The following is a 21791-nucleotide window of genomic DNA, read 5'->3' on the forward strand; positions in this document are numbered from 1 at the left end:
CCCATGTTGGTCTGGAGGGTTGGATTGGAAGATATTCTCCTCTTCAGGCTGATCCACATCTGAATTTTCTTCTGCATCATCAGGGTTGGCCTCCAGTTCTGCAAAATATAACAGAACAGTCAAATGTTTAGCAGCAGAGGAGGGCGCAGGGTGGGTGGCAGGAGTAGGCTCACACATCGCAGGCCGATTTGAAGGACCATGATGAATTTGCAGGACTTACCCTCTCCCTCGAGTGTGGTCCCAGCTTGTGCAGTACGGATTGCTTTTTTCAAGGCAGGACCCATCAAAGCAGCGACCCTGTCTTCCAAGGGTGTCAGTGGGTGCAGATTTGCCGGGCCTCCTCCTGTTCGAGTTCTTTCCCTTTTATTATGTGCCACCTTCCTCTGCAAAGATGAAAATGCAACTTTTTAGGGAGGGTGTCTTTCTGCTGCATGAGACAAATACAGCTGGTCACATTTACAATTGCAATTCCATTGAATAAATGAAAATATTACTTATACTAACTACTTGACCAAGGTCCTGCCACCTTTTAGACTGGCCTCCAGATCTCGTGGTGGTCACCACTGCGCAATAATCTTCTGCAACTTGGTTCCAGCGTTTCTTCTTTTCTTTGGGTGGAATTTTTATGTGACCTCTGCTGGTGTCCAGCTCCTGCCATCTATTCTCAGTCACAGTAACTAGTGCCTCCACTTCTTCCTGTAAGAAATTCTTGGTCCTTGCACCGTGTTGCATCTTGTATTGGCTGCAGCTGTGATTTTTCCAATGCTCTCACACAGCACTCAACGTTCTCACACACACAACTGGCTCTTCAAAAATGGCTGATTCTCAAATCTGAGCTGTACTGCGCATGCGTGTCCATTGTAACAATGTCAAAAATGTAACCTTTATTCCCCACGCATGCGCAGAAGGTGCAGCTTCATTTTTCGGCACTGACAACCGGCTCCACCCTCTCCCCCGCCCCCCCCCCCCCCCGAGGCGACTGGACATGCTGCGCAGCGCCAAATTTGAATTATACATCGGGGAAACTTTGGCAAATTATTTCTGGTGCATTTCTGGTCTAGAAAAATGGCGTAACTCTGGCAATATGCCAGAAAACGTGCTTGGGGAAAATTGAGCCCATTACCTTATATGTTTCAATAAGATCACCTCTCATTCTTCTGAACTCCAACGAATATAGGCCCAACCTACTCAACCTTTTTTCATAAATCAACCCCCTCATCTCCGGAATCAACCTAGTGAACCTTCTCTGAACAGCCTCCAATACAAGTATATGCTTCCTTAAATACGGAGAGCAAAACTGGACGCAGTACTCCAGGTGTGGCCTCACCAATACCCTGTACTGTTGTAGCAGGACTGCTCTGCTTTTATACTCTATCCCCCTTGCAATAAACGGGCTATTTATTTCATTGGTGTTTGTGGGACTTTGCTCTGCGCAAACTAGTTGCCGTATTTCCCATATTCCAAAAGTGACTACGCTTCAAAAGTACTTTGTTGGCTGTAAAGCATCCTGAGGTTGTGAAATGCATGTTGTTCTTTCAAACATGAAATGATCAGTTTGCGATGGCCCAGCTGCTGCTATTAGCTAAGATAGATCCCTGATGTATCTTGTAGGCATGCTGAGCTGCTTTACCTTCTGAGTGCCTCTGTCATGACCAATGTTCCCTCTAAGCTGTGCGCGTGCGTGGCCGCGCAATAATCGGCAAGTTCCCTCACGGGCATCTCACCGGCTTTTACATTGGAAATACCGCGCATGCAGTAAAATTTAAGGGGACATCGCTTTGAAAGAAACCGGCTGCGCAGAACCTAGTGCAGCCTGCAGGAAACGTTGGTCATGACATAAATTGGTGCCATGGCAGGTACTTATGATGCACTTTTTCTTTGATACCGGAAAGGAATATACAGCCTGTGCCTCGACTCTGCTGTAGGCCTGAGCAGTTAGTCACGTGAAAAAAGGGCAAAATTGGCACAGTGAGGAGTTATTGTTGAAACATAGTGATTGGTGGATTTAGGGCTGATGTTGAGAATGTGGCCACAAGCTCATTCATTGGAGTATATGCATATTTTTCCATTGATCTATAAAAGTGGCAATATTTATAATTTCAAATGCTCAAATCCCTATAAAGAGTGGCACGATTGTCAACTTTTAAAATTCATTCAGTTGAAGGCGTGGGCTGAAATTATGAGTCTCACGGGGTCTGGAGGGCTGACACTGGAAGTCAGGGCAGGCTCTGGATTTGCTGGGTGAGTTTCACAATGTTTTTACTCACTCTGAATTAAAGACAGTTTTGCCACCTTGGTAAAGTGCCAATTTAGGTGTGGGAGAAATGTGCTCTTGGCATTATTCCAGGTGAGCCATGATTAGCTGTGTTTCTGCCCACCATGACATCGATAACACAAATTTGATCTGAGGAAATAGCAAGAAGCTGCCATTTTAAATGGGTTGTTAAAACTATCAAAATAATCATGTCCGAACATTTTTCTTTCTAAAGAGGAAAATCTACCCAATGGAGTATTGGAGCCTGTAGGAAACTTTACGTTACATTATCTTAATTTGTCATTTTTTTCCTTTAGGGTGTATCGCTCGGACAGTAAATTCACCAAATCAGCACCTGCTGAGAGCGGACGATGTTGTTAGCTGTTGCCTGGATTTAAGCGCTCCAAGCATTTCCTTCCGTATTAATGGGCAGCCAGTTCAGGGAATGTTTGAAAATTTCAATACCGATGGACTCTTCTTTCCCGTGGTCAGCTTCTCTACAGGAGTAAAGTTAGTAATTCTTAACGCCTTCTCCATTCCTGTTTTTATTTCAATTAATTATTTGTGTAACAGCGTGTCAATCATTTAGGGTAGACATCTGAGCAAGCCAGGAACCATCCCATGTTTCAATATTCTGCCAGTACAGGCATGCCAGTCCCAATATATTGGAAATGATACACTATTGCTGCAGTTACATCAGTTGAGCTGGCTAGAGTCATACCTAACATAAACGAAGATGGTTATGATGGTTGGAGGGCAATCATCACAGCCCCAGGACATCGCTGCAGGAGTTCCTCAGGGCAGTGTCTTAGGCCCAACCATCTTCAGCTGCTTCATCCATGATCTTCCCTCCATTATAAGATCAGAAGTGGGGATGTTTGCTGATGACTGCACAGTGTTCAGTGCCATTAGCAACTCCTCAGATAATGGAGCAGTTCATACCCACATGCAGCAAGACCTGGGCGATATTCAGGCTTGGGCTGATGATAGGTAAGTAACATTCGCATCACACAACTGCCAGGCAATGACTATCTCCAACAAATGGAAGTATAACCACCACCCCTTGACATTCAACCGCATACCATCACCAAATCCCTCAGCGTCAACATCCTGGGGGTCACCATTGACCAGAAATCTAATTGGACCAGCCTCATAATTACTGTGGCAACTGGAGCAGTTCAGAGGCTGGGTATTCTGCGGCGAGTATGTCACCTCCTGACTCCCCAAAGCTTTTCCACTATCTACAATGCACAAGTCAGGAGTGTGATGGAATACTCTCCACTTGCCTGGATGAGTGCAGCTCCAACAACACTCAAGAAACTCAACACCATCCATGACAAAGCAGCCCACTTGATTGGCACCCCATCCACCACCTTAAACATTCACTCTCTCTATCACCGACGTACAGTGGCTACAGTGTGTACCATCTAAAAGATGCACTGCAGCAACTTGCCAAGGCCTCTTTGGCAGCAACTCCTAAACCCACGACCTCTACTACCTAGAAGGACAAGGGCAGCAGGCGCATAGGAACACCACCACCTCCACGTTCCCCTCCAAATCAAACACCATCCTCACTTGGAAATATATCGTCGTTCCTTCATCGTCACTGTCAAAATCCTGACCCCCTCCCTAACAGCACTGTGGGAGTACCTTCACCACACGGACTGCACCCGTTCACCACCACCTTCTCAAGGGCAATAGGGATTGGCAATAAATGCTGGCCTTGCCAGCGACACCCATATCCCATGAATGAATAAAAATACCCCACATTGCTATCTCCCCATCAATGTCTTACTGAGCTAAACAATTTGGAACCAGAGGTGTTGAATGATGCTTGTATCATTATATGACCTGGAAGAGGGGACAGAGTGTAGTGTAACAAAATTTGCAGATGACACAAAGATTAGTGGGAAAGCGGGTTGTGTAGAGGACACAGAGAGGCTGCAAAGAGATTTAGATAGGTTAAGTGAATGGGCTAAGGTTTGGCAGATGAAATACAATGTCAGAAAATGTGAGGTCATCCACCTTGGGGAAAAAAAAACAGTAAAAGGGAATATTATTTGAATGAGGAGAAATTACAACATGCTGCGGTGCAGAGGGACCTGGGGGTCCTTGTGCATGAATCCCAAAAAGTTAGTTTGCAGGTGCAGCAGGTAATCAGGAAGGCGAATGAAATGTTGGCCTTCATTGCGAGAGGGATGGAGTACAAAAGCAGGGAGGTCCTGCTGCAACTGTATAGGGTATTAGTGAGGCCGCACCTGGAGTATTGCATGCAGTTTTGGTCACCTTACTTAAGGAAGGATATACTAGCTTTGGAGGGGGTACAGAGACGATTCACTAGGCTGATTCCAGAGATGAGAGGGTTACCTTATGATGATAGATTGAGTAGACTGGGTCTTTACTCGTTGGAGTTCAGAAGGATGAGGGTTGATCTTATAGAAACATTTAAAATAATGAAAGGGATAGACAAGATCGAGGCAGTGAGGTTGTTTCCACTGGTCGGGGAGTCTAGAACTAGGGGGCACAGCCTCAAAATACGGGGGAGCCAATTTAAAACCGAGTTGAGAAGGAATTTCTTCTCCCAGAGGGTTGTGAATCTGTGGAATTCTCTGCCCAAGGAAGCAGTTGAGGCTAGCTCATTGAATGTATTCAAATCACATATAGATAGATTTTTAACCAATAAGGGAATTAAGGGTTATGGGGAGCGGGCGTTAAGTGGAGCTGAGTCCACGGCCAGATCAGCCATGATCTTGTTGAATGGCGGAGCAGGCTCGAGGGGCTAGATGGCCTACTCCTGTTCTTAATTCTTATGTTCTTATATAAATACTACAGGGTAGCCAGTTACGCAAACAGCTGAGAATAGGCCAAACCCACTGGTCGTGCGTAGGGCTGATTTTCTTATGTCTACCGCAACGTTAATGCTGGAAGATGAAGCGTTATCCAAATGTTAATTTTTTTTTAAAGTCCCGCTCGATGCCCGCCCAACTGGATTTCTGAGGAGGCCTCAAAATGGCTGACCATCGCTCTCCTGTGCCAATTTTCTTGGACCAATGAGCAGAACAGTGCACACCCTGCCCATTGATCTACTGACATGGGGTGGTCCAATCTACGATCCTTAAAGGGACTGATGCAGCCTGCTCCAAAAATGGCCAATGTTTTTTTTTCTTTCAGTATTGCAGAGCTGGGAGGAGCATATCTACATGGGCCCAACCCCTTCGAGCATTCCCTTAACTTGCCGCACCCCCTTCCCACCCCCTGGTAAGCTCAGCATAGGAACCACACAATGTTTTGGCCTCCCCGACCAGCATCTCAGAGCACCCATTGGGTTCTTGTGGCTCACCGGTGGCATGCTAATGAGACCTGACCATGAGATGGTTCAGGATATTCGTTGCTGTGATCGGCAGGCTGCACAAGCGCAATCTTCCACCTCCCTCCCCGCCCCAATTACTGCAGCAAGCCAAAATTGGTCCCAGTGCATCGAAAAGACTCGTGTGTCAGCAGGCCTCAGAATAAAGCCTTTGATCGCAGGGTTAGAAATTGAGCATCTTAAATGTTGCGAATGCAGGTATCTACATTTAGTTTAAGATATTCAGAGAATTTCATGGTATTGCCGAATTATCGGACAGCTGTTTTCAGAACCATTCAACTTGTACTTGTGTTCATATGATGCCTTTATACATCATTATTGCTCAATAGAACTTTGACCAGTCTCCAGCGCATGCTGCCATTACCCTTTATTAATATTCTGCCTCAGAAATCCCCATTATTTTAATGATTTTAGCTCTGGTTTTCATCCGTTTGTCTCCAGTATTGAGTCCAGTCTTCCAATGAATGAAAGATATACCTTGCCCAGTAACAACTTCCCAATTAAAGCAGACCATAAAACTCATACAACTTATGACAACTGAAGATTTTTTAGGAACAGAAAAATGCCTTTGGGTCCAATTATCTTTTTTTTCCCCCACAGATTAACTTTGTGAAGTTTGGAACTTTCACTCTTTGCTTTTTGTATTCCTTTTACTGCTGGTAATATCCTGTTTTAGTGGGTTACCTATTTAAGCAAAATATTTGGCGTTCTGAGGGACAATTATGCGAGGCAGGGGCTCCCATCTGTTGGCAGCACATATTGGAAATTTGGGCACATAATGCCCATAACATACAGATAATTGTAGATAGTATACACCTGACTTTTTGATACATGTTCCCTGCAGATGTGGTTGCCCACTGCCAGCTCAAAAAATTGTCCCTCTTTTCAAATATCTGAAGAGGATGTAACAATCCACAACATTCTTAAAGCAATTGTATTAATGTATACCTATTACAAGCCCCATCCATGCATCTTCTCACCCTATTACTCTTCAGAAACACACCCAATTGCCCCATCATACCACTTATACTGGTGGCGTCAATGGTCTTCCTGGTAACTTATTCCCAAACACTGCAATTGACATTGTGCTTCTTTCTCAAACTCGTTATCTACATCTTCACTGCTTTACATAAGAACATAAGAAATAGGAATAGGAGTAGATCATGGACTCAGCTCCACTTCCCTGCCCACTCCCCATAACCCCTTATCGTTTAAGAAACTGTCTATTTCTGTCTTAAATTTATTCAATGTCCCAGCTTCCACAGCTCTCTGAGGCAGCGAATTCGACAGATCAACAACCCTCTGAGAAGAAATTTCTCCTCATCTCAGTTTTAAATGGGCGACCCCTTATTCTAAGATCATGTCCTCTAGTTCTAGTCTCCCCCATTAGTGGAAACATCCTCTCTGCATCCACCTTGTCAAGCCCCCTCATAATCTTGTACGTTTCGATAAGATCACCTCTCGTTCTTCTGAATTCCAATGAATAGAGACCCAACCTACTCAACCTTTCCTCATAAATCAACCCCCTCATCCCCGGAATCAACCTAGTGATCCTTCTCTGAACTGCCTCCAAAGCAAGTATATCCTTTCGTAAATATGGAAACCAAAACTGCATGCAGTATTCCAGGTGTGGCCTCACCAATATCCTGTATAACTGTAGCAAGACTTCCCTGCTTTTAAACTCCATCCCCTTTGCAATAAAGGCAAAGATTCCATTGGCCTTCCCGATCACTTGCTGTATCTGCACACTAATCTTTTGTGTTTCATGCACAAGTACCCCCAGACGCTTGATGGTGTATAGACGTGGTGATAGTAACACAGGATGCGGGGTGGTGTGAGCTTGCTCAGGGATACTCTGTGTGGGCGGAGACTGTTTCTCCATTCCTTAGGCCGCCTCTATTATGCCAAGACCAAATCTGGGTAAACTTCTTTTACAACTAAGTTAAGGGGCCGGATTTTCAATGGAAGTAATGGTGAGACTAATGACACTCACCATTATTGAAAAGTAAATCGGGCAGCAACTTTCAGCGACCGCACATGCGCAGTTAAATGCCGAGATCAGGCTAACCGCATTGCCTTGCTCCTCCAGAAACTGTACTGTATCAGTATCTCACCGAGAGACTCTGCATCGCATGAAACACCGATAAGTTGTTCTACTTACTGGATGCGTATGCACTAAACTCGCCAGAAAAATATAGGGCTGAATTTTTGCCACCATTCTGCACCGTTTTTTTGGCCTACACTTTTTTTTGGAGCAGAATAAAATCTGCAAGTTTCGCCAAAGTTTCTGCGTCATTCTCATGTACTTGTGTCCGATTTTTTTAATTCACGATTTTTTGATGTCACTGGGGGCGGAACCTTCCGGGTGTGCCATTTCTGATCATTTAAGCGAGTTTGGACAAGTAGGATTTTTTTTAAAAACAGCGCAGTGCACCGTTCTGAAAAACCTTATCTACATTTAAGAAAATCGGTGCAGAGAAGACGCCATTGTTTTAGTGGAGCTGAAGACACAGCACCGGGGTGGGAAGGGGCCTTTCGACCCAGGATAGCTGCAGCACCGGCAGGGGGCGGGGTGTGGGGGGGGGGGCATTCAGCACAGGATAGCAGTGGCACCAGCACCTGGGGCGGGGGACCTTTCGGCCCGGGATAGCTCGACAATTTCTTATTTCTTACTGCATCTTGTATGTTTCACTTTCCATCCTCAGCCCTTCAGTGTGTCCCTCGTTACCCAGGCAACCTCAGTTTTTCGGCGCAGACCTTAAGCTCCACCCACAGAGCTTAAGGACAATATGTGCCGCTTCAAATTCAAAGTTTATTCCGGCGAAACTTGGAATTTTTTTTTGGTGCAGTCGGCCACTAAAAAATCGGATGCACCGCTACAACTGTGCCAAAAAAAGTCCATGTGGAATTTTGGGCCCATAGGGTTTCTCCATTCCAGTTTAAGTGCCCTTTTAATGGAATGATAGGTTTTAATTACTGCCAAACAACCTATGTCACTGAAAATTAACTTTAACAAGTGTGGCATCTCGTATCTTCAGCTTTTAATTATTGTTGGTGACTTTTTAAAAAAGTAAATACATTTTTTTAATCTTATCTTTTTGTCTCTTTTGTCTCTCTCTCTTAATCCAATTTTTCTTTCCCTCTCTTCACTTTGCTTACTGTACCTGATTTGACATTGAATTAAATATTCTAATTGACACTTCCTGCTTTAGACTCTGCATTGCTCATTAACAATTCTTCAATCTGATTGAAGTACCCCACAGTTGGTTTCCCTGTTCACTTAGGTCCCAGATCCTCTGTGGAGCACTCTGCGCTTTTTAGATGTTTGGCTTACAGGAACTTGCCCTGCAGAACCTCATAGACCGTCTGCAGGCCAGCTCAAGTGTAACGTCGTTTGTTCACTGCTGGCCACAAAATCCAACCTCTTGAGTTTTGCGATTTTTCTCAAAATTATCTTCTTAGGTTCAGGATTGCAAAACACTCTGATAGGTGAGGCCCCACTCCCAAGAATTGAATTGTGCCTTTACCTCCCTGTGTAGCTAATTTGTCTGGCTAATTTGTAATGATAACCAGAGGCTTAACTATCCTTCCTTGGAAGACACAAAATAGATAGACGCAGAAATTATGACATGGAAACAGGCCAATTGGTTCATGTTGGCATTTTCGCTCCACCAAAACAGATTAATTGGTAATTTATCTCATTTGCTGTGCGATAATTGTCAGCTGCAATTCCCTAACAACAGTGGTTATACATTTAAAAAAAAATGTTGGCTGTAAAGAGCTTTTGGAAGTTCCGAGATCCTGAAAGGTGCTACGTGTAAACAAGTTCTTCTGATCACTTTTTCAGAACTTAGTGGTCTCGTCCTCCAGCCCTACAACCCTCCGAGAACTCAGCATAAAATACATCATTTAAAAAAACTTTTCAATTCTTAGGAATCTCTCCTGAATTTTTAAATGCACAAAAATGAAAGGTATGGTTGCCCCAGAAGTGAAGGCAATCTTAGCACTTGAGCAGTTTCATTTGGAAAAAAATGAATTTAATTTCTGCACACAAGAAAATCAGTTGAAGCGGCTTCGTGATGTCACTGACAATATCAGTATTATTGGATTCGTAGAAACGCCAGTTTTATTTCTCAAACAAGTGTTCAAAATTGCAATTTATAATACATTAAATAATTTTGCACATGTATTCCCTACAGCTAGAATGTGTCGTTCTGATTAATATTGCGAAATAGCATCGTGAGGATATTCCATACCTAACCGCTGGTACCAGTCTTCTCGAATTACACTATGAACACATGGGAGAATGGCTAGTGGATACTTAATAAACATGGGAAAATGGGTTGAATTAGAACTACCATCATTTTAATTGCAATTCAATTTAATGATGGTTAGCAACCTAAAGTTAAAGTTAGCAATCTTGCATACCTAGTGGGGAGCTTTGCTTGAAGGGGCGTGGGTCAGAGAATTATTGCTAGTGTTGTATCCATATCCCTGGTCCAATATAACATTTTCATAGATTTAGGGGCTGAAATTCAGTAGCGCCCCGTTTGGGGGCAGTAACCGAGGTGAGGCTGGACTTTAAGCGCTCGAGTGCGGAAGTCCCACCCGGCTGCAAAATTGGGGTTACCGCCCCCGAGAGGAAGTGGAGTGCAATGTTGGGCACTCCATTTCCTCTCGGGGGCGGGACCTGGGCGTTAACTGCGGAAATTTTCCAGCGGGCAGGAGAACAGGGTCCTCCCCTTCCATTAAAGGGGGAGGGCACGCTGTGAGCTCTGCAATGGGACAAGGGGCCACCACTTCTCTACCGGGTAGTGGGGTGCCGTGATAGCAGCCCGGCACAGAGGCGGAGTGCTGGGCTAGAACATGGCAGCACAGACCCCACGAAACCGTCAACGCAAGGTCGTGACTGGTAAGTCGGCCATTGAGACATTATGGTGGCACGCACCTCCCCTTACTCCTCGCCCTGTGAGCAGAGTGCAGCACGGTTTGCGACCTGCGAGGCTGGCGCGAACATCGCCTGTGGCGGCATCATGGGGCACCGGTCAATTTCCGCTCCGGTGCGAAAACAGGTCGCTGCGCACAGGGCGCTTCCGGCGGGAGTGGGGCGTTGCCGGTTTGCGTCTCCGTCAACTCTCGGGAGGCGGTAGTGGCCCCACGCCCTGGATAAGAAATCGTTGGAGGCACAAATTATGCAAATTTATCCCCCTGGGTAATTTTTTAAAAAGGATGCTGGAATAATGGGGTAGAAATTCCGACCTCCCGGGCTCGTACGAAGTGTGTACGTACATGGGAAGGCATCGGAAAAGCTGGTTTTCAGCGCACAATGCGGTTTTTCCGATCTGTCAAGCTGGATGATCCGCATATCGGGAGCGAGGATATTTGCTTGGGCAAGATTGCAGGATTTACCCATATCTTGCCCAGCAAATGTCCTCAAAATTCTTGCGCCTGAAAAAGCAGGCGCATAGCCTACTTTTACAAGTACAAGTGTTTTAAAACATATAAAAACACAATAAAATTAAATTAAGTAAACACATTTTATTGTTAAAAACTCTACCCACTAAGGGATGTTATTTTTAACCCGAATTACCACACTTTTTTAAAAATCGGAAAAATACTGTTTTTTTTCTACGGCATTTATTAACTTTAATTTCAATTAATTTTAATTATGTGAGGTCTGTTTTTTATTTTTTATTAGCGTGTGTTTGGTCTTTTTTGCATTAATAGCAATGAGAACTTGTAGATGCGGAGTTCTCATTGCTATTAATGGAAAAGCTGTGAAATACGTACCTGATTGGCTGAGCAGTCACATGTGACTGCATCTTCTGCGTGGGAACCCACCGGATGGGAGCGCACCTCTCCAACGGAATCCAGGGCGCCTCCTATGTCATGTATGTAACCTTTATGTAACAACATTGCAATACTGTATATACGTAAGAAATGCACACGTTGACTGCAGGGGGTGAACTTGTGGGAGACACTCCTCACCTGGTCATCCAGGTATATAAAGGGAGGTCCCACGTAGGGTCATCACTTCTTGGTACTGTGAATAAAGGTTCAGGTCATGGAGTGACCTTGTCCATAGAATGTGCCTCATGTGGATTTGTGCCATTGTGTAAGGACTTTGCATTGGCGACGTTAAACGGGAATCAACGATCCACGAGAATGGCCACCGGCAGCACAGATGAACAGTATTGTGTTGGTGAGGACTGGGACGATTTCATTGAGAGGCTCCAGCAGAGTTTTGTTACGAAGGACTGGCTGGGAGATGCAGTGGCCGACAAGCTAAGGGCTCATCTGCTGACCAGCTGTGGACCTAAGTCCTACGTGCTCATGAAAGACCTGCTTGCACCCAAAAAGCCGGTGGACAAAACCTTTGAAGAGCTCAGCAAACTAATCGGTGAGCACCTCAAAGTGGCGAGCAGCGTACACATGGCCCGACACAGATTCTATACTCACCGACGTCGGGAAGGACAGAGCATACCGGATTTCGTTGTGGACCTCCGGCGCTTGGCCAGCCTCTGTAAGTTCACAGACGCCTGCAGGAGGGAGATGCGAAGGGATTTCTTTATTGAGGGCATCGGTCATGCTGGGATTTTCAGAAAGCTAATTGAGACCTAGGACTTGACCTTGGAAGCAGCGGCGTTGATGGCTCAGACTTTTATGGTGGGGGAGGAGGAAACCAAGATAATATACGCGCACAATTCTGCCTCCAAAGTGGCGATGGATCAGGGAGTCAGTATCATAAATGCGACACAGAGCCCCGCAGGCAGGCAAGGGCAGTTCAACACACCCCAGGCAGCAATAGACCCCAACAGAGACAATGGCAGGCTGAACGGACATTTACGCCATCACAGTGGACATTGCGGCCCGGGATGGGGCCATTAACACCCACTAACAGGGTGCTCAAGAGCAATCAAAGGGACAGTCAGTGAGAAATGCCTTGTAACAGCTCTTTTGTTCACTATAATGGGAATCTCAGTTCATGCTAGAGATGTGGGGGCAGACATGCTGCCAGGACTTGCAGGTTTCAACAGTTCGTCTGCAGAAATTGTAACCTCAGTGGCCATTTAGCCAGAATGTGCAGAAAGCCTGTAACCAGGCTAATATACGAGGCAGAGGAACCAGATGAATGACCTGCGAGGCAGGATGACGCTTGGGGCAAATCAATGGATGCTGAAGTTCAGCGGGTTCATGTGGCAAACATTCACAGCTCAGATACCAAAACGCCACCTATGATGATGAAAGTCCTATTAAACGGCATCCCTGTACACATGGAGCTGGACACTGGGACCAGCCAGTCACTCATGAGTGTTCAACAATTCGAAAAGCTGTGGCCACTCAAAGCTAGCAGACCCAAACTAGAATGCATTGAGACGCAATTACGGACGTACATCAAAGAAATCATTCCAGTGCTAGGAAGTGCAATGTTGGCGGTCACACACAATGGATCGGTGAACCGGCTGCCGCTCTGGATTGTCCCAGGCAACGGTCCCGCACTGTTGGGGAGGAACTGGTGAGCTGAGATGAACTGGAAATGGGGGGATGTGCACGCCATGTCATCTGTGGAGTGAAGTTCATGCTCATAGATCCTACAGCAATTTGAGTCACTATTTCAACCTGGTGTCGGGACGTTCAAAGGTACCAAATTAGTGATACGCATCACCCCGGACGCCAGACCAGTGCACCACAAAGCCAGAGCTGTGCCGTATGTGATGCGGGAGAAAATTGAGAGCAAGTTGGACAGATTGCTGAGAGAGGGCATCATCTCGCCCATTGAATTTAGCGACTGGGCAAGCCCCATCGTTCCCGTCCAAAAAGTGGATGGCTCGGTCAGGATCTGTGGCGACTACAAGGCCACTATCAACCGGGTGTCCCTACAAGACCAATACCCGCTCCTGAGAGCGGAGGACCTTTTTGCCACGCTGGCAGGTGGCAAGCTGTTCACCAAGTTGGACCTCACTTCAGCCTATATGACCCAAGAACTGGCCGACAAATCTAAACTACTGACCACCATCACCACGCACAAGGGACTGTTTGTTTACAACAGGTGTCCATTTGGCATTCGGTCAGCGGCCGCGATTTTTCAAAGAAACACGGAAAGCCTGCTCAAATTCATTCCCGGAACGATCGTATTTCAGGTCGACATCCTCATCACCGGTCGTGACACCGAGGAACACCTCCACAACCTGAAGGAGGTGCTATGCCGACTGGACTGAATAGGCCTGCAACTCAAGAAGTCTAAGTGTGTGTTTTTGGCTCCTGAGGTTGAATTTCTAGGCAAAAGGGTTGCTGCAGACGGGATTCGGCCTACCGAATCCAAAACTGAGGCGATTCGACAAGCGCCCAGGCCCTGCAACACATTGGAGTTGCGTCCATTTCTGGGACTCTTGAACTATTTCGGGAACTTTCTGGCAAACTTAAGCACATTGTTGGAGCCTCTACACGTGCTCCTGCGTAAGGGTTGCGATTGGTTTTGGGGGGACTGTCAGGAACAGGCTTTCGATCGGGCGCGGAACCTACTTTGTTCAAATAAGTTGACCTGTACGACCCCCGTAAGAAATTGGTTCTGACATGTGATGCATCGTCCTATGAGGTTGGGTGCGTGTTGCAGCAGAGTAATGCTGAGGGCCAACTACAACCTGTGGCTTATGCTTCCAGGTCGCGCTCTCAAGCAGAACGGGGATATAGGATGGTTGAGAAGGAAGCACTCGCATGTGTCTATGGGGTGAAAAAAATGCATCAGTACCTCTTTGGCAGGAGGTTCGAATTAGAAACGGACCACAAGTCGTTAACATCCCTGCTGTCAGACAGCAAGGCTGTCAATGCCAATGCATCAGCTCGCATACAGCGATGGGCTCTCACGCTCGCTGCGTATGACTACACCATCCGGCACCGGCCCGGCACCGAAAACTGCGCTGACGCGCTCAGCAGGCTTCCACTGGCCACCACTGAGGGGGCAGCAGAGCAAAGCGCTGAGATGGTCATGGCAGTCGATGCCTTTGACAGCGCAGGCTCCCCCATCACAGCCCGCCAGATCAAAATCTGGACCAACAGAGATCCCCTGCTATCCTTGATTAAGAAATGTGTTCTGACTGGGGATTGGGCGCCCGCACACAGAGCATGCCCTGAGGAGGTCAGACCGTTTCACAGACGGATGGATGAGCTCTCCATCCAAGCCCACTGCCTACTATGGGGCAGCCGGGTAGTCATGCCCCAGAGGGGCAGGGAAGCATTCATCAGGGAATTACACAGCGAGTACCCAGGCATCGTGCTGATGAAGGCCTTTGCCCGGTCACACGTGTGGTGGCCGGGAATTGATTCAGACCTGGAACATTGTTTGCAGGTGCACGACGTGTGCCCAGCTAGGTAATGCCCCCCAGGGAGGCCCCGCTCAACCCGTGGCCCTGGCCCACCAGGCCATGGTCACGTATTCACATAGACTACGTGGGCCCGTTCATGGGAAAAATGTTTCTTGTGGTCGATGCGTACTTGAAATGGATCGAGTGCATCTTTTTAAATTCGTGCATGACACCCACCACCGTGGAGAGTCTGCGCGCGGTCTTTGCGACCCACGGCTTGTTAGACATCCTTGTAGCGATAATGGCCCATGTTTCACAAGCCAAGAATTCCGGGAGTTCATGTCGGGTAATGGCATTAACCATGTCAGGACAGCACCGTTCAAGCCGGCCTCCAGTAGTCAGGCGGAACGTGCGGTCCAAATCATAAAACAAGGCATGCTCCGGATTCAAGGACCCCCCCTTCAATGCCGCCTATCGCGTCTCCTACTGGCCTATAGGTCCCGACCGCACTCGCTCACGGGGGTCCTGCCCGCGGAGCTACTCATGAAATGAAAACTCAAAACTCGGCTGTCCCTCATTCATCCAGTCCTGTCCGACATTGTTGAGGGAAAGCGCCAATCCCAAAACGAGTACCATGACCGAAATTCAAGGAGGAGATGTATAGAAATTGATGACCCCGTATTTGTTCTCAATCACGCTTTGGGGCCCAAATGGCTTGAGGGTACTGTAATAGACAAAGAGGGGAATAGGGTCATCGTGGTTAAACTTAACAATGGGCAGATATGCCACAAGCATCTGGACCAAGTAAAAAACAGGTTCAGCATGGACTCTGAGGAACCTGAGGAAGATCATGAGATGGTATTCACACCACCGCCAGTGAACGAGCAACAAGAACATTCAGCAGCATGCACAGTCCCTGCGGTCAGCCCAGACAGGCCGGAATCACCACAGGTGACAGACACGCATACTAAGGCTCAACAACCAGAGCCCCAACTGCGGCGCTCCACGAGGGAGCGCAGACCACCCGAGAGACTTAACCTATGATCCCAATAAGATGTTGAGGGGGGAGTTGATGTCATGTATGTAACCTTTATGTAGCAACACTGCAATACTGTATATACGTAAGAAATGCACACCTTGACCACAGGGGGTGAACTTGTGGGAGACACTCCTCACCAGGTCATCCAGGTATATAAAGGGAGGTCCCACGCAGGGTCATCACTTCTTGGTCCTGTGAATAAAGGTTCAGGTCATGGAGTGACCTTGTCCATAGAATGTGCCTCATGTGGATTTGTGGTATTGTGTAAGGACTTTACATCCTAGACCACCAGGTACTTTCGTAATAATTCTCCGGTCGGGAGGCAATTGCCCGCGGGAAGCTTCCGACCGGAATTTCCACCCCAGTATATTCCAGTATTTTAAAGTGATTTGATGTTCCCCTTAAAGGATTTATTTTACATTAATATGACAGTACTCGTTTATTCCTGATGGCTGACAACCAAACACCTCCTACAAACACAAGCAACTGATGAAATTAAATTACACTTTAGAACAACTTTGACAAAAATAAAGAGAGATGTTGGGATGAGGTAGATGGAATGGGAGGAGACAGGCGTGGAGAATAAACACCAGCACAGACTAGTTGGGTCGAATGGCCTGTTTCTGTGCCGTATATTCAATATAATCTCCCTTTGAACAGCTCTCCATTTAATTTATGGACTAGAGTTTAGTTATTCTGCTGACTATAGACCTACATGATATTTGCTTTCTCGTTTTTAACTCAGCTGTTTCTTTTAAACAAGCTGTGTTTATGTCTCCCTAGAGTCCGTTTTTTGCTTGGCGGTCGTCATGGAGAGTTTAAGTTCCTCCCACCTCCTGGCTATGCTCCTTGTTTTGAAGCTTTGCTGCCGAAAGAGAAGATGAGAGTGGAGCACACTAATGAATATAAGCAGGATCATAATGGCGTCCGGGACCTCCTGGGTCCTACTATCTCACTCACGCAAGCTGCCTTTACACCAACGCCTGTGGATACCACTCAGGTATGGTACTTGTGTGGTTTCTTGGTCCACTGGACAATTGCAAATTGCTCTGTGTCACCACAAATACTATTTTATAGTGTGTTCAGAAGCAGCATATTAATTGAAATGATTTAGTGCATTAACTGTATACAAATTTGACGTTTTTGTCCAAAAAGTGTATTTGAATACAACTCCGTGAGGCTGCACTTGCGCATAATAAGACACAGTGGGACTGAAATTGCACCTTTCCTTAAGGCCTCTTAACACCGGAAATTGGTGGCCAGGCTGCGGAGTGCAATGGCCGCCGACTTTTCGTGTAATGGTCGCCAGTATCCCGACGGTGACCCGTTCCCCCCCCACCGCTCCGCTATTGCCAATCCGTGCTAAGTGTGTCATCACAGTGTGCACCGCCGATTCACCCCCCCCGAAGTCGAAATTCCGCCATAAAAATCTTCCTCCGCCAGGTGGTGTCAAAGCCTGCTTTTTCCCGACGGTGCAGTGAAGCTGTAGCATTCTGCAATGGCGGTGCCGCTCTCGTTAAAGGGGAGGACTCACTGCCGCTGCCACCATGTTTTTTTTTGTCGGCCGATTGCCATGTCGGGTCCGACAATTATGCCCCCAGGTTCGGCTGGGCAGCCTGGCACCCCCTCTTGGGTGCCAGACCACTGACCCAGCTGAAACCCTCACTGGTGGTCCAGTGGGCCGAACTTTAGAAATCGCGCAGGCTCTCCCCTTTAAGTGAAGGGGAGAGCCGTAATGACACGGCGCCGTGATGACATCACTTTGACCCCAATATCTTGTGTTCTGTGTTAATATGATATTGTGCTGAGGTCTGGACTTTGTTTCAAGGCAGTAAAGCATTGAGGGCCTCAGACTCACTTCAAGGAGTTGACCTACTCTTCTCGAAAGAAAACAAGCTCAAACTATTTTAACGTTTCCTCAGAACTCTTTGAATGGTAAACTGATGCCTGTTGGCGACAGAACTATTTTTGTCGGTAATTCATGTTGCCCTCAATCCATAACCCATAAGTGGTCTGATTCTATTGATTGACTTTTAGCTCATTTTGAACCTAGGTTCTGGGTGCCATAATGCACACGAGGCTAATATTTGGTTGGCACTTGGGCAGGAGCTTCATTTCAATATATAATGGGTCAAATATGATATATTTTAATGTCCACATTAATTCTGTTGTAAACATTAGCAGTAAAGTTCTTCATAATTCTGCTTATATAAACTTTGCATCCAGCAGTACTAGATTGTGCCTTTGAATGGAAAGAAATTTAAATATACAGCGAGCAAATTAAATGCATATCTTTGGACTGTTAATTTTGTTTATGCTTTTTCTTTTGACCCGCTTAGTGACTGAAATGGACCAGGCCATTTGTTTTGGCATAGCTATTTTTTGCTTGGCACTACTAAGTGAGATAATGAGGTTTATTTTATTTGTTTCTGAGATGTGGGGGTCACTGGCAAGGCCAGCATTTATTGCCCATCCCTGGTTGCCCTTTGTTGGAAACCCTCTCTGTTTGTTATTTGGGGGAAGAGGAGGAGTACCAGAGAGATGCTCGGCAGGTGAGATTTCACCAAAAGGAAGTAAACTGTAAACACCCATTGTTGACCCTTCGAGCAACATATAGGCCCCAAGTTTCCACACGATAAAAAACGGGCGCCCCTCCCCGCCGGAAAAAAACCGCGCGATTCTGGAGCACCCTGCAGCTCCATGTCTGCTTGGCGCGGCGCCCAGGGGGGCGGAGCCTACCACTCGCGCCGATTTTGTAAGTGGGAGGGGGCGGGTACCATTTAAATTAGTTTTTTTCCTGCCGGCAACCCTGCGCGTGCGCATTGGAGCGTTCGCGGACGCGCAGTGTGAAGGAAACATTGGCACTCGGCCATTTTTGTAGTTCTTTGTAGCTGTTTAATTTTTGAACATTTTTTAATAAAAGCACATTGCCATCAGCACTGAGGCTTCTTGCAGCAGTGAGAAGGCTGCAGGAAGCCTCAGAAAGTTGAGGCAGCCGTTTCCCTCCCCCCCCCCCCCCCCCCCCGCCTGCCATCAGGAACGGCTTCCTCCTTTCCCCCCCGCGGGAACGAACGGCTGCCTCCTTCCCTCCCCCCCCCCCCCCCCCGAGGGAACGAACGGCTGTCTCCTTCCTCCCTCCCCCCGCGGGAACGAACGGCTGCCTCAACTTGTGAGGCTTCCTGCAGCATTCTCCCTGGCTGACGCACTTTCACACAGGTAGGAAGATGGTTTATTTAATCTTTTCTTTGCTTATAAATGTTTATTCAGGTTGGATTTATTTGTAGAAGTATAAATAAGGATTTATTGTAGAATTTAATGACTTCCCTTCCCCCCCCCCTCCCCCTCCCCCCCACCTCGTTCTGGACGCCTAATTTGTAACCTGCGCCTGATTTTTTAATGTGTAGACAAGGTTTTTTCAGTTCTACAAAAATCTTCACTTGCTCCATTCTAAGTTAGTTTGGAGTACGTTTTCACTGTGGAAACTTTGAAATCAGCATCAGTGGCCGGACACGCCCCCTTTTGAAGAAAAAATTCTGTTCCAAAGTGAAACTGTTCTAACTGACTAGAACTGCAGAAAAAAAAATGTGGAGGATTGCGATTTCTAAGATAGTCCGTTCTCCACCAGTTGCTCCGAAAAATCAGGCGCAAATCATGTGGAAACTTGGGCCCATTGAACTGAAAGATGATGTCCTGGACCTTTGCTAATGTTCTTGAATATTGAACTTTTAGGGGAATAATGTTTTGTAAGGTGGCTTTGAAGAATAATGTTTCTCACTTCAACACATTTCAGATTGTACTGCCGCCTCACCTGGACCGAGTACGAGAAAAGCTCGCGGAAAACATCCATGAACTCTGGGTGATGAACAAAATTGAGCTTGGCTGGACATATGGACCGGTATGTTCATAGCATCCTATTAATTTGTACAGATTTGGTTGGCTGGCTTTGAACTGTAACCCGGAGGTATATTTTCTTTTGTTCAATAGTTTAGAAAAAAAGGTTGATGTGACTTTGAACCAGGATAAAGACTTTTACTATCATGAGTGAATGGAGGAAAATATGTTACAAGGAGGACAACTGTAGGGACCAGTATCTTGGAACATAGTAAACTTCACAAGATACACTGTTAGTGCGTTTTCCTGGAGCTGGCTACCTCTGGATCGTCATCCAAATTGGCTTGAAGTCATAGTGGGCCTGTGACTTGACACTCGGGGCAGAAATTCAACTTGCGCCTGAAACGGGCTCAATGTTGGCGGAGAGGTTCTCCGCCCGCACAAAAGTGGTGCTGGGAGGCCCGAACCACAAATGGGCTTATTTAAATGGCACCAGTGACCTGAGGGCACCACATGGGCACCCCGCTGCAGCTTGGTTGTGACAGGCGAGAAATCATCCAGCTCCCACTCGGAGCTGACCAGCAGATCTTCCTGGGGGCGGGGCGGGAGGGATTGTTTGGAGCCAATCCCTTGGGGAATGGGGGCATGAATGAGTTGTCAGCAGGCCAGAGTTATTTTGTGGGCCCAGGAGAAGCATTCGCTCCATGGAAAAAAAAAAGCGTAATAAATTTTCCTGAATCCTTTTTTTGAAAAAAGCTCTCTTTAACAAGCGCTGTTTATGCCTCTCGATGCCTGGTAAAATTAGGCGGAGTCTGCATGGTGCACACACCACCCATTTGTACCTGAGTTTTGCAATTCCTATTAATTTGTACAGATTTGGTTGGCTGGCTTTGAACTGTAACCCGGAGGTATATTTTCTTTTGTTCAATAGTTTAGAAAAAAAGGTTGATGTGACTTTGAACCAGGATAAAGACTTCTCCTATCATGAGTGAATGGAGGAAAATATGTTACAAGGAGGACAACTGTCGGGACCAGTATCTTGGAACATAGTAAACTTACAGGCCCGCCTGAAAACTGCAGCAGGTGGTCCTTGGGCGTCAGTGAAGCGCCCGATTGCTCCTCCAATGTTAAACTGCTGGCCGCCCACTTTTCAAGCCAGAAATGGGGGGCTGCAGGTTAACATGCCCACCCCCCCCCCCCCCCGCCCCCCCTTGGTCATCTCCTGATCAGCAATAGCACCAGAGGAGCCCTGAGGCAATGGAAACCCAATATATCAGGTCTCTGCAGAGTGAAACAATTCGACCTCTTGAAAAATGTCAAGACTTTATTGTATCAATTTTGGGGGGGAATTGATGACGGGGAGGATTTCTTTGAACAAAAAATATTACCTTAGATTTAAAGCATTTGAGCTAAGTAGAAATGTGAAGTTTAAAAAATATATTATTTTAGCTAAAACTAAATGCAAACATTATCCAATTGAAGAAATAATACTGTAGTCAAAATCCCCCAATGCATATTAGCTTAGTTTATTCATATTATCCAAACTATTGCAGAAAGAAAATCATTGTTGCCTCAGATGTGTTAGGTATGATTTTGATCATATTATGACAGCGCAACAGTAAAGCCAGCTTTCCTTACAGATCCGGGACGACAACAAACGGCAGCACCCTTGTCTGGTGGAATTCTCCAAGTTGCCGGAACAGGAACGAAATTACAATTTGCAGATGTCGCTTGAAACCCTCAAGTGAGTTTGTTATTTGATGTAATCTCTTTCTTTATTTGAGGACAGTGGCAGAAAATCAGTTTTTCTGAACTTCAGGTACTGCTTTTGTTAAAGTTGACAATGTTTGGATCCCTATATGCTTTGTAAAGTTTATTCTTGCCTCATTTGGGTCCAGCGCTATCTTTCAGAGAATCACAGAAGCACTGCCAATGAACAGATAATCAGTGCCTCTGTAATTTTCCGATAAGCCATCCACTATTTAAATATTCCTGAGA

General features: G+C 46.4%; 1 protein-coding gene across 1 annotated transcript in view; it reads left to right on the forward strand.

Moving 5' to 3' along the window:
* The window catches only part of ryr2a (ryanodine receptor 2a (cardiac)), a 924147-nt gene that overhangs the window by 318408 nt on the left and 583948 nt on the right, over positions 1–21791 (forward strand). Inside the window, exons 21-24 of the mRNA XM_070890953.1 lie at positions 2572–2764; positions 16746–16962; positions 19753–19857; positions 21434–21537. Coding sequence (XP_070747054.1) covers positions 2572–2764; positions 16746–16962; positions 19753–19857; positions 21434–21537 — 619 coding nt within the window. The remainder of the gene's footprint in view (positions 1–2571; positions 2765–16745; positions 16963–19752; positions 19858–21433; positions 21538–21791) is intronic.

This window comes from Pristiophorus japonicus, chromosome 9 (genome assembly GCF_044704955.1).
Source record: "Pristiophorus japonicus isolate sPriJap1 chromosome 9, sPriJap1.hap1, whole genome shotgun sequence".
NCBI classification, from domain to species: domain Eukaryota; kingdom Metazoa; phylum Chordata; class Chondrichthyes; family Pristiophoridae; genus Pristiophorus; species Pristiophorus japonicus.